Raw genomic sequence first — 12908 nt, forward strand, 5'->3', positions numbered from 1 at the left:
TCCGAAGGGCGCCCATATTTCTTTTCTATTTTTTTAACTTTTGTAGCATTCGCAGCATGCCGAGCTTTAGCTTCACACATTTAAAGCTAAATTGTGGTGTGCCGCAAATACTACAAAAGTAAATAGACAAGAAATACAGACGTCCGCTGCCTTTCTTTTACTTTATTGTAGAAAGGGAACATGCTCTGCACCCATCTTTAAATGGTGCTTTGTGCGTCTCTCACAAAACTGAGTTGATTTTTTTTAAGCAAAGTCCTATTATTACTTTTCCTTTTTAGTAAGATTGTAGCAGGAAGTCGAGGTCCCCTTTTTATTGCAAGTTTGATTTTTAGCAATTGGTTTGGATATCTAGAACTAAATGTATATAGAAATAGAAGCAACTAACTTGCCACCCTTCTTTCAAATGAGCATGGGTTACCTGCTTTTACGTTTTGTGTCTATGAACGTTAGTTAATAAGTATTCCCTTTGTGTGTAACCGAATCTAACGAAATAGTCCACCACGTTTGCTGCAGACGTCACCATGCGTATCAGTATTGCGCAACAGGCTGTCGCAGAAAGACAATGCGCAAGTTTAGATCATGGAGTTGGGGAGACGGTTAGAGATGCGGCCCTCCCCATGTTGTCTTCCTCCCTACCCTTCACCATACTGCCCACCTCGCTGCCCTCCCCCCTTGTTATTCCTAGTTAAAGCACTGTCTTTAAAAGGGTGCAGTGCCATAGGCTGTTATTAGGTGTCCCTGTGGAGTTTTAAGGGAACCTCTATTAGCCACATAAGGTACTGCACCCTTAATGCAATTATAAAGAGAAACATTGCAGCTGAGCATTAGGGCTGTAAGGCCCGCTTATAAGGGTGACCAAAGCAGCGCTGGTTGGCATGGCACACAGGTCCCTAGGCCACTCTCTTCCGTCCCAATGTCCTAGGTGGGCATATCTGCATGAGCTGATATGCTCCAACAATAATTTGGTCTATTCCTTAATATTTTAAGTGCCAGGGAAGCCGTAGAGGGGCTGGAAACTCAACAACTCTAGTACCACAGAACCATGATGGCTTCTCTAAACAAAGGAGTGTTTAGTACCAAACTACTTCTCTCAATAAACCCACACTGATGTCAGTGTGGGATTTATTTGAACATGTACTCAAGATGGGCACCTCACAGGTGACCCTGAAAACCAAGCAACCCTGGTATTGAGGAGCTCAACTGACGGTGTCCTTGCGACCTACAACATCCCAATTTACCTCTGCTGTCGCTGGTGTTCCTCTGGAAGCCTCTGGTTGGACGCCTGCAGTCTGTTTTCGAATCCCAGTTTCCCCACACTTGCATTGGGCGCCCAACACCATGTTTGCACCCTGCCGTCCCTGTGCCACTGGTGGTGTATCTTTGGTACTGCCTTGTGCTCCCTGTGCTTGCTTCTTGACCTTCCTAACTTTGTACGGGACACAATATCGTATCAAGACGGATATAACGCGTCTACATGCCAAGGTCCGCTGTCTGGCTATTTTCAGCTCCCCAAAACGCTTGAACTTTACTAGCAGGATCACTCAAGAGCAATCTTTTGTCACACAAAAGTGATCACTCCTCTTTTTCTAAAAATATCGGATGAAATTACCAACATTAGATGTGGACTTTTGACCACACCCTCAGGCAATTTGAATAGACCTATTCACGCTCCTACATTCTTTCTGTCCTGATGATGACCGCAAGTTCTCACTGCGGTTGAAACGCCGTCAACATATTGGTGGCACCAAAATGATAGAGGGTCTATGATTTGATGTATATATTGATACCCTACTACTTTTGAACTGAAATTGTGTTCGCCACATGTTTGGTTTTTATTCTGAAGTATTGTATTTTTAACAACCAACATCTCACTCATGAGCGTATTAGCTTGACTAATAACAAATAATAAAAAAGCTTTTTGATACTTTTCTAAATTCACTTTGGATTTGTAATTCTTTACTTTGTGTTATCTCAATCATATTATTTACTCCTTGGTTTCTTCCCCCTTTTTTTCATTTAATTTTTTACTCCTTTTTTCCCCCTCTTATTTTGTGTGTCCCTTATTCTTTCTTTCTTTTGCAAAACAATATATTTCTGGGTTGAATTTAATTCCCTCTGTGAATGTGTTGAAATATGTATTCTTTTTCCTGAACTATTGTTTGGAATAATTAATGCTTCTTGACCCCTGCAACTAATTTACTTACTTGCAAGCAGCATGTCTTCAAGCAGCCCCAGTCTCCACCAGGTAACATTGAGCATGATCTTCAACGTTGACCTCTGCACCCAGCTGGTGGTGGGTGCAGAGTCTGTGCTTACCTGAACCTTTACATCTGCTGACCCTGAAGACTGGAACTGCAAGTTGGTTACTTACCTGCAACACTCAATTGTTGTTTACCTCCATAGGTTAACATTGCAAAGACTGAAAACTGCACCAAGTGCCACTTTTGAAAGTGAAAAGAATTTCTATTTAAAAAAGTACTGACTTTTTTGCGAAGATCTTGGTCTTAAAATAAATCTTGAACAAAGCTTATTTTTTAATAAAATTGGAGTGGATCTCCTTTTTGGGTTGTGTGTCATTTATTAGTCATTGTGATCACAACAAATGCCTTGCACTCCTGTGTTAGGACTAAGGCTGTTTGTCCACACTACCACAAATCGAGCACTTTGGGTTTGCACTGAACCGTGTACACTTCTTGGGGAATTTCTAGACTCTGTGCACGGTATAACCACTTGGTGGTATACCATATACAGAGCCAGCTTCCTACAATTCTAATACAAGGCATTGCGTCCCGCCCATCAGAAGAGTAGCTAGCGATGTACAACAGTAAAACCAGTACTACATTAAAATAAACTACTTGTTGGAGGTAATGTAGGTTGGTGTGCACCAGAGGCGGGCAGGTGTAGGAGAACTGTGGTGTGAATCAACGTAATGTGGCCATCAGAGGGAGATGAGGGTGAAGAGTGTATGGCGTGTGGGCCGTGTAATGGTGTGTAGGGGCGTTGGTAACATCGTGCGGATATTGCAGGAGCCTTTTGCGTCAACTAGCTGCACAACAAGACATGTTTCCCCATTTAGCGGAGCGGTCTAGGAAGGAGGAGGATACAATCAGTTGAATAATTTACATACATTTGTGTCCCAGAGTGTTGAGACTCCCTCGTCTGCACATCGGTGCTGGTCGGATGAAACAGCCTCTGCCAGCACCCATTTATGTGCTACCTGAAGACAGCTGGTAATCGTGGGGGGCTGGGCGGCCTTCTATGCCATAGCTATCAGGTTTTTAAACAAAGCCAGTGTGAGATCCACCATTTCTAGGTAGTATTTGGAGCGTTTGGTAAGTTTTATGATCCCCAGAAGACACAAAAGTGGATCCGGAGGTAGTCAGAGGTCGACCACTGCAGAGATATTGGTCATCACCTGGGTTCACACGTGTACAAACGGCGGACTCCCAGACCATGTGACTATTAACTCTGGGCATAGGACTACGCTAGTGTAGTTTGCGCAACTACACGCTACGTGAATTGCACGTAGCACAGTGCAAAAACGCGTAGTGTAGCGGGCATTTTTTGCTTGCTCGCGGCTCTCAACGTCAAGTTGGTGACTGCAAGCAAGCAAAATAACATCTCATTGCGAGTGGTCGCGTATGCTCCGACCGCTCGCGTTGAGAAACTACCAGTCCGCGTTGAGAAAGCTGCCGCTCGATTACAATTCTACTCGAGAGGCAGAAAACTACCGCTTGCACTATGCAAGATGAGGTTTGCAATGATTGCACAGTGCGGACAAGCATCCGGCCCTGTGCAATCAGTGCGAACAGCATTTTGCACAGTGCACTACGCAGTTCGCGTAGCTTGTGTAGTGCACTTCGCGTAGCTACGCGTAGCGCTACTACGCCCAGGGTTAGTGACCACATCTAGGGCAGGCAGTCAAGACAATCACAAACATCATGAAGAGCCTGTGTGGTTTGAGGTAAGTTTGATGGATATTAAACTGTGTGACATTCAGGCGAGTAATTCCTCGATGCACTTCATGTGGTCTACTGTCATCCCCCATCGTTTGGCAGTGGGCTCAGCACCCAATCGTCCAAGTGAGGCTTGCTACGTAGTGCCCATTCTGCACCTCGTGCCAGCAGAGTAGAGTGCTGACATCACCCTGCGTCCCATGCCGTGCGGGAGGAAATATTGAAATCCCTGATTTAATCTTGGCTCATCTCCACCCATCATCCATGTGCCGTTAAGGGCCAGCGTGAGAGCATGGTAAGTGACGAAGGATCCCATAAAGCTCTTGTAGGTCTTGAAACAAATGCAGGGCACCATCACTGATTAAGTCACTCATGTGAACGATCCCTACCTCCTGCAACAGTGCAGGGTCATGGATCCCTAATAGCGCTCTTGTGGCTGGCACAACCCATATCGGGAGTTGTGGTGCATACAGGACCTGGTTCAGCTGGGGCTGAATTTATCTACTCCAGACCAGCTTGGCTACCTCTGTTCAAGTTTCCCCAGGTCCCTTGTTGGACTGTGTGCCAATCAGTACCGACTCAGATGCCCCAAGCTGGGTCTCTGGCATGGAATAATGCAGCCAGGGGCTCCATGTCCAGTGCAAAGATTATCGGTGAATGTGAGCAGCCCCGGTGGGTTCCTCTACCTATGGCAAACTGGCACAAGATGTGCCGTTCTGTGCGTACCCTAGCTTGTGGGTCAGTGTATAGTAGTTTAACCCAATTAAGGAATACCAAGACCATCCCCATGGCCTCCCACACTTGGAGATAATATGACCACCTAAGAGCGTAAAAGGGATTTTCAAAGTGTAAAGAGACTGCTACTGGGAGGTCAGATTCTCCTCCACAGCGTCCTTAATGTGAGATAGGCGCCTCGTGTTATAATAAGTTGCCTGTTGGGGAATGAACCTGCACTGATCTGGTTGACCACGGAATAAAGCATCGGGAGCAGCCGATAGGCTAGCACCTTGCATAATATCCTATAATCAATATTGAGCACTGATAACGGGGGTTAGGAGACTACCAATAGTGGGTCTTTGCCAGGTTTCGGTAGTCCCAGAATAAGAGCCTCACAAAAAGATTTGGGAAGGATGCCTTTCTGGTGGGCCTCTTGGTAGACCACCAATAACTTAGGGGCAAGGGTGGCTCGAAGCATTGGATAATATTCTACAGGGAACCATCTGTGCATACAAAACATCTGTTTGAATTAATATTGATTTTTTTCCCCCACACTTGTTTCTAGAAGGCTTTTAAGGCCAGGACATTGATATGCTGGACCACTTCTAGTTCCTTCCATACACCTCTGACTTTAAATGAGCCCATTTCAACGCCCCAACCCATGTTCGAGCCATCTGTAGACATGGTTACTGTTTGAGTTGGTTGTGCATATCGTCTTCCAGCTGTTAAATGTGATCTGTTCCAACCCGCCATTTCCTCCTGTATTTTCTTTATGACAACCACTAGATCGTCCCAACGTCCCGTGACTTATAATCATTGGTTTTCTAAATATATGTAGCCATGCATATGGAATAAGAGGGATGCATGAGGCCATCTTCCCCAAAATTTTCACCACAGTCATCGCTGTCAGACTAACCCCTCTGGTAAAGGCGAGTTTCTTGGTATAGGCGAGTTTCTTGGTATTGACGATTTATCTTCTGCTCGCAGGGATACACCTTTTACCTCTATTTTTTCTTGTTCTGATTTTGGCGATGACTTGTCTTTATTGAGAATCCCAGACTGAAAAAAGTTATTACTTTTTGTATGTCTGTTTTGTATTGCTTCGCGAGTTTGCTCTTACTAGTCAGTTGTCTTGTTAGTGATTAAACCTGTATCCCCTGCCTTCTCAAATGTGTCAATACTGATGCTAGACACTTTGTAAACACTCTTGGTACAGATTCTACCCCTCAGGCCACCACTCTGAATTGATAGTGTCTCTTGTCCACCACAAACCACAATTATTTTTTGTTTGAGATACATTGAGATGTGTGAGTGTCTTTTCAGATCTATTTTTGCCATGCAATCTCTTTTTGTAATTTTGGTATGACCTCTTGTAGTTCTGTCATCTTGAATTTTTGCGCATTTCTAAACTTGTTTATAAACTGGAGGTCTAATATAGGCACCCTTTAAATTGCCCTCTTTCCCTGCAACACCTCTACTTTCTGAGTAGACGGGATGTTTCCTCTTTTGAGTGGACCTTTTTCCTTGGTCCCAGTGCTTACAGGGACATGGCAAGTTCTATGCAATATCCACATTTTATTAGATTGAGCATCCATTTGTCTGACGTCACCTTCCTCCACACCTGAAGCAAGTCTTCTATTCCGCCTCCCACTGGTGTTGTCAGGGAGGTTCTTGTGAGTTGATAAGTCACTTGTTGGTGGGGGTTCCACCTTGCCTGTGGGCTTGAGCTCTTCCTCGTGCACGTCCCTGAAAGGATTGACATCCTTGAGCCGGATACTGCCAGCGTTGTAAGGGTGCTTGTGATTTAATTGTACCCTGAAACCCTTGATGTGATGTCGTACAAGAGAAGCTACCTCTTCCTGCCAGTCTTCGTGCCAGTGCTGTTCCTCTCCACATGTTTCCTCTGAATGGCAGGTCTCCCATTGATCTGGCCGTCTCATCCTTCTTGAGCTGCTGCAGCGTTTTGTCCACTGTGCTGCCAAAAAGTTGTTCCTCATTAAACAGTGTATTTATGATGTTTGCTTGTACTTCTGGCTTGACACCAAATACTCTTAATTAAGCGTGACACAGTGTTGTTCATGCCATCATTTGGTGACTTGCAGTGTCAGCTGCATCTAAAGCTTACTTGAGGCATTTATTTGCAATGTTCCTGCCTTCTTCTGCCAGGCTTGCCGCTCTCTTTTTCTACTGGTTTGGCAGGTGCTTTATGAGTTCTGCCATATCTTCCCAATGTTGGTAAGCATATCTATTTACAAGAGTGTTAAGAGTTTGCAATCCTTCATTGATTTGCTGCAATTCTCTAAAGTTTTCTGCCCATTAAATCCATCTTTTGGCTTTATTGGTCGAGAGGGGGTGCAGACATTGTAGGACTATTTGCTCTTTTCCTTGCTGTGGATGCAATGATGGAATCAGCTAGTACTATTCTCCTTACATATAGAGGGTCTTTAGATTAATGTTTGTATTTCTTTTCTGCCCTCTAGGACACACCTCTCCTTGAATGTCTCTCTTTCTTGATCCACGATACTGGGCAGAATTGGGAGCAACTGGTTCTTTCTTTGCGAAGGCATCAAGGTTTCTACGAGAAAGCAGGATTGTGTTTTTTCCTCCTCCAGTTTTACTGCATATTTTTCTGCAGCTTTCTTTGTGATTTGGCCATACCTTTTTTTTTTTTTTTTTTTTAGAGAGTTTTATATAGCGCGAACTTGAACCGAACCGAATCAGTTAGTTATCAGAGCGCTTTACATAGCACCAGTTACGTTACATGAGGACACACTTTAATTTTTTTTTTTTTTTTTTTTTTTTTAGGCACGGGGAGGATCAAGTGATTTGCCCAGAATCACAGGGGGTTTTTGGCGTCGTTACCGAGACTCGAACCAAGTTCCCCAGGTCCGAGGTCGAGCGCCTTAGCCGTTAGGATATGCAATATCACATGAAGGCGAAGGCCTCGACGGATAAGAGTCAATCCCCCTCCTCAGGGGAATCGGTTTCAAGATCCTGCAACTGTGTTTCTGCAAACTCTGAATCCTCAGACTCCTGAAACACACCCATGGCTTCTGGTTCACCCTCTTCCAAGAAGAATTCTTGTTCTTCTTCTGACTCAGGTGTCATGGAATGGTAAATATTTTCGAACTTCTTCTCAACCTGTTCTTTTGGCATCAAAGCTTTTTGTGGGGTTTAGAATTGCCAAAGGGAAGTGTCTAAATCCCTTATCTTTTGACTTAAAGCTGCCATTTCTGCCACAAGACGTCTTTTCTTCCCCTCGATTTTGGCTTTTTTTTTCTTCAGAGTGGAGCGTGGACGTCTATTTTCTCTTCGACGTTGAGAACTCTCTCGACGATGCGTTGATTGCCTGCCTTTTTGACACCTCCCATGATCTTTCGGGTTTTGAGGTCAAAATAGGTCAACTTCAATTGTCTTTTAACATTGTCTTTTCAGTGATTTTGCCTCCTGTGGTGTCCCACCCAGGGTATTCAAGGTGTTCCTTCTGTTTTGAGTTGCCTTCGATCAGCGATTTTTTTGACATCGAGGTCCCTCTCTACATTTTTGAGTCTGGTGCTCGAGGCTCAGCCCGGCATGTTTTTTAGGAGTTACCTGGGATCTTTTTCCCCAGTGAGATACCCTCTCGACCTCGCCGATTCTCATCTCGACGCCTGAGCCTTCTCCTTCAGCCCCTTTGGCAATGTTATGCTAGACATCGCTCGACAGACCAAGGTCCTTTAGCAATGGAGTTCGCTTCTGTTTCTGTATGGTGCAGTATGCCTGTCTCCGAAATCTTTGGATGTCAATAGAAATTGCCTCCAGCACCTCGATTTGGTGGTCTTCTTCCGATTTCTCTTAGATGAACTCCATCCAAGCTTATTTATCACAAATTGGATAGCCTTCAGTAATGCTTCCCAATCCAACGACACAAAAAGAAGAATCTCAAGCTGCAACAATGGGTGGGAGCTTCCGGGGCGAGCATATGACACAGGAAGCTGGATAGGACAACAAGTGGTGGGACCATCGATACCACAACAAAATAGAAGGGGGTTCCCAGTCGGGGTTTTAGGATAAAGGCAGGTCAAACGGGGTAGATCAGCAAAAAAGAAATAAGCAACAACCCTGCCACAAATATGCTTTAGGGTCTTACCAAAAGATCCCTAAATATACAAACAGGTGACCACAAATCGCATCAGAGCCAGATACACATAAGAACTATTTTAGAATTTCTTTCTTTATCATTTATCATTTTATCACAAAGATTTTTTTTAAATATCAAAATTATTCGTTTAGGATGAAGAAAACATTCCCTAGGTTTAAAATATATACAATAACACAAAAATATTGGGAGTCCCGTACACACCGCTCACATCAACAATCACTTCCCACTATCACACATTCAAAGTTTCTACTCGCATTCGTACGCCACATTCACAAAGGGTACATCAGTGCCTGAGCGTGCAATCAGGATGGACGATATTGCACTGGCAAAAAGGACTAAGTTGGACAGAACAGAAATGGAATGGGTCATCAAGGACAACAGTGATTCTGCCACTAACAGGAACTACGCCAACGCACGTTTCGGTGTAAGGCCCTGATTAGGCCACACCTTCGTCAGGGCGAGGAGGTACCACGGCGTGGGGGACAACACAACAAGAATACAGAAAACGGATTCCTACCGGTCCCGTGCGGTAGGATGTAATGTTTTAAACTTGGGTTCCTGTTTCAGACGTTTGCTGGAGGGTCAGTATATGTTAGATTTCTCAACATTTCTATCGAATTGCTCACCTCCTCAATATATGGGCTTTGAGGAGATGGCTGTAAAAAATAAGTCGTGAGGTAAACGGTTCAACGGTTCCAGCCAAGTCACTGCGGGATAAAAAACTCTTCGCCAAAGTACAGCAGATCTTTAAGGAGATGGCTATAATACATAGGTAGTTATATCAAAAGTTTTACCTTTGACACCATAGATCAAACAGCATTTTTTTTTAAATCAGAAGTCTTTTTAATTGACTCTGTAAATCTTATTGCTTTTTTTCTATTTTTTTGATCACTTTTTTTGAAAAGGTTAGCTGTACTCACAATCTACACAGTGATTCCTCGAATTTTCATACATCCATTTTTGCACATGATCTACATCAAATACTATTTACAAAATGTGAAAACAAATTAATCCATTAGACTCATGAATTCTAAATCAAAAACATTTACAAAACACATTTATATATACATTTATATACTCAAAATCAAGTCCTACTCGTTTGCTAGAGTAGCGTTATTCTTTTCTTAGCACTTCTTATTAATTGGTCCTGTTGGAGTTCAGAGTCTATTATTTAAGGCAATATACTGGAGAGCTCATACAGTCCGGCTCCTATAAATTACTATAGATCTTATCATCCTAGTATATTGTGCTCTAATCCTCTATTAAGAATGCCAACGCGTTTCGACCTTGGTAGTTGTGGACCTCTTGTTTAATAGAAGGTCTTCATCAGGGCGTAGTGTATGTTGCGTAGGACAGTTTTTTCGTTGATTGTGAAAGGGGGGGGGGTTATTCTTTGGATGTGATGGTCTCTTGTTTTCCAGGTTAAGCAGGATTTCTAACCAGTCGTTTATGTTCGGGCTGATTACTTCTTAATATGGAGAGGTTTATTGTCAACTATTTGAAGTTGGTGCGGGCTCTCTTCTGAAAGTTCGTTTCTTTCCTCGTAGCTCGGGCAGTTTATTTCTTCCTATGTCTTCACCATTCGCTCGGCGTCTGACGTCATTACAGTGCGCTGTCATGACGTCCGAGATCTATCGTAATTTATAGGAGCCGGACTGTATGAGCTCTCCAGTATATTGCCTTAAACAGTAGACTCTGAACATCAACACGACCAATTAATAAGAAGTGCTAAGAAAAGAATAACGCTACTCTAGCAAACGAGTAGGACTTGATTTTGAGTATATATAAATGTGTTTTGTAAATGTTTTTGATTTAGAATTCATGAGTCTAATTGATTAATTTGTTTTCACATTTTGTAAATAGTATTGATGTATATATCATGTGCAAAAATGGATGTATGAAAATTCGAGGAATCACTCTGTGTAGATTGTGACTACAGCTAACCTTTTAAAAAAAAGTGAACAAAAAATAGAAAAAAAGCAATAAGATTTACAAAGTTAATTAAAAAGACTTCTGATATAAAAATAATGCTGTTTGATCTATGGTGTCAGAGGTAAAACCTTTGATATAACTACTTGATCGCGATTCTGGCCTCGGACTACCTCAAACGAATCCCTCCCCTGTATTTTATATCCTATAATACATAGGTGGCATGTAAAATGGTCCGGCAGTCCCAGCCAAGTCACTGCGGGATAAGAAGTCTTCTCCAAAATGTAGCGGATCCGGGTTTCAGGAAAACGATGTGGTCGATAGGGATTCAATAGCACGCTCCGACGGCTTTCACTACCGGCCCGCGAATGCGAATGTGTGATAGTGGGAAGTGATTGTTGATGTGAGCAGTGTGTAAGGGACTCCCAATATTTTTGTGTTATTGTATATATTTAAAACCTAGGGAATGTTTTCTTCATCCTAAACGAATAATTTTGATATTTAAAAAAATCTTTGTGATGAAATGATAAATGATAAATAAAGAAATTCTAAAATAGTTCTTATGTGTATCTGGCTCTGATGCGATTTGTGGTCACCTGTTTGTATATTTAGGGATCTTTTGGTAAGACCCTAGCGCATATTTGTGGCAGGGTTGTTGCTTATTTCTTTTTTGCGGAACCATCGATACCAAACAGGAGAAAAGAAAAAGAGAAAGACTGCTAGTATATTGGAGAATTCCAGACCCAGCCACTAGATGGCAAATAATGCACAGCATGTGAATCCAGAGAAGATTCATGCTGCAAAACAATAATTCGCAAGTATGGAATCCGTAACATTCTCATCCTCCAATATCTCACTATCGCGTTGGGCAGCTGCACATGTAGGAGTCTATTTTTAAGCTCCTTTGGGAGACCGGGGTAACTGCAAAACCCCCTTAAGTTATTAGGGCCATAAAGATTCCAATCATCAAATGCTGACAAAGTTTGCTTCTATAGGAGGAAGAGGAGACTGTAAAGTTTTATTTAAAGAACTCCTCTAAAAAGTACCACTCAGGAAAGTATCACAGGGAAGGAACCAGAGACAAGGGCAAACGCAGGATGGGTTCAATGAAAATGTAAGCATGGTGGATTGGCAGGAAGACAAGTGCAGATAGCAAAAGTATACAGCGATCTGTACAAACAAGAGACCAGGTACAAAGAAGCAGAAAGGGAAAATGATAAAACGGACATTGTGGTAATACCATTGCAAGGAGAAAGGGATAACTGGGTATAAAAGTTTACAACTTCAGAAGCAGTACTGGGCCTAGATCTCCAGCAAGTTTCCCCTGCTGACAGGCTCACCTCAATCTGGCTTTCAGAAACCGGGGACACACTGCTGTCATCCAGATAATGCCACTCCCCACTATCTTTGTTTCTGGCAAATGTTGTATCTATGAAAGAAAAGAATGGTTAGGGAACACTTGCATACCCATGATTCATTCCCTGCGAGTAGAGCATAACGCATTTTGTTAGCTAGTAGCACTCTTTTCGTGAACTATTCAATCAGCAGGTAACAGCAATCAATACAACATACAGTAGATATGTACAGTCAAGCACAAAACCAGCTCCTCATTTAGAACAAAACCATATATTTGAAAACCGCTGACAAATGTCAGCAGAGTCTGTCGCCTAGGCATTGTTTTGTACTGCAGAAATGAGAGGTATGGTAAATCCACCCACTGTAGGTTATCAAACCCTTTGGGCCCACCATAACCTCAAGAATGAGTGAATTACCTCTGGTATGAGGATTATGTCCTCTGTTTCTGAGCCTCTCCCCCCACTTGCCCACTAATATGTTGCACCCGCACTGCCATGGGTGATTTACCTTTACAAAAGGACACACCTGTAAACCAGTCAACAAGATTTAACATTTCCTCATCCAATTCTCAAAAATCCTAAGCTTAGTAAGCAACACAACCAATCAATAACACATAGCCTAAGTGACCCCTAGCTTTGGGAACATAGCCAGCATGAGAATCACTTGTGCCACCCCTATCCATATCCCAAAAATATGTAAAATTCCACATAAAACCTTTGTCCAAGAATCAATGAGCAAGAGGTCAGTGCAGCATAAACTCAATTAATTCACTGTGAGTTGTCTTGCATGGGTAAAGTCTGGGTAGACAT

General features: G+C 42.8%; 1 protein-coding gene across 1 annotated transcript in view; it reads right to left on the reverse strand.

Annotated features, from left to right (window-relative positions):
• The window catches only part of USP11 (ubiquitin specific peptidase 11), a 452733-nt gene that overhangs the window by 1944 nt on the left and 437881 nt on the right, over nucleotides 1-12908 (reverse strand). The window contains exon 20 of the mRNA XM_078664784.1: nucleotides 12084-12172. Within this exon, the coding sequence (XP_078520910.1) occupies nucleotides 12084-12172 (89 nt within the window). The remainder of the gene's footprint in view (nucleotides 1-12083; nucleotides 12173-12908) is intronic.

Source organism: Lissotriton helveticus, chromosome 10 (assembly GCF_964261635.1).
Source record: "Lissotriton helveticus chromosome 10, aLisHel1.1, whole genome shotgun sequence".
Lineage (NCBI taxonomy): Eukaryota > Metazoa > Chordata > Amphibia > Caudata > Salamandridae > Lissotriton > Lissotriton helveticus.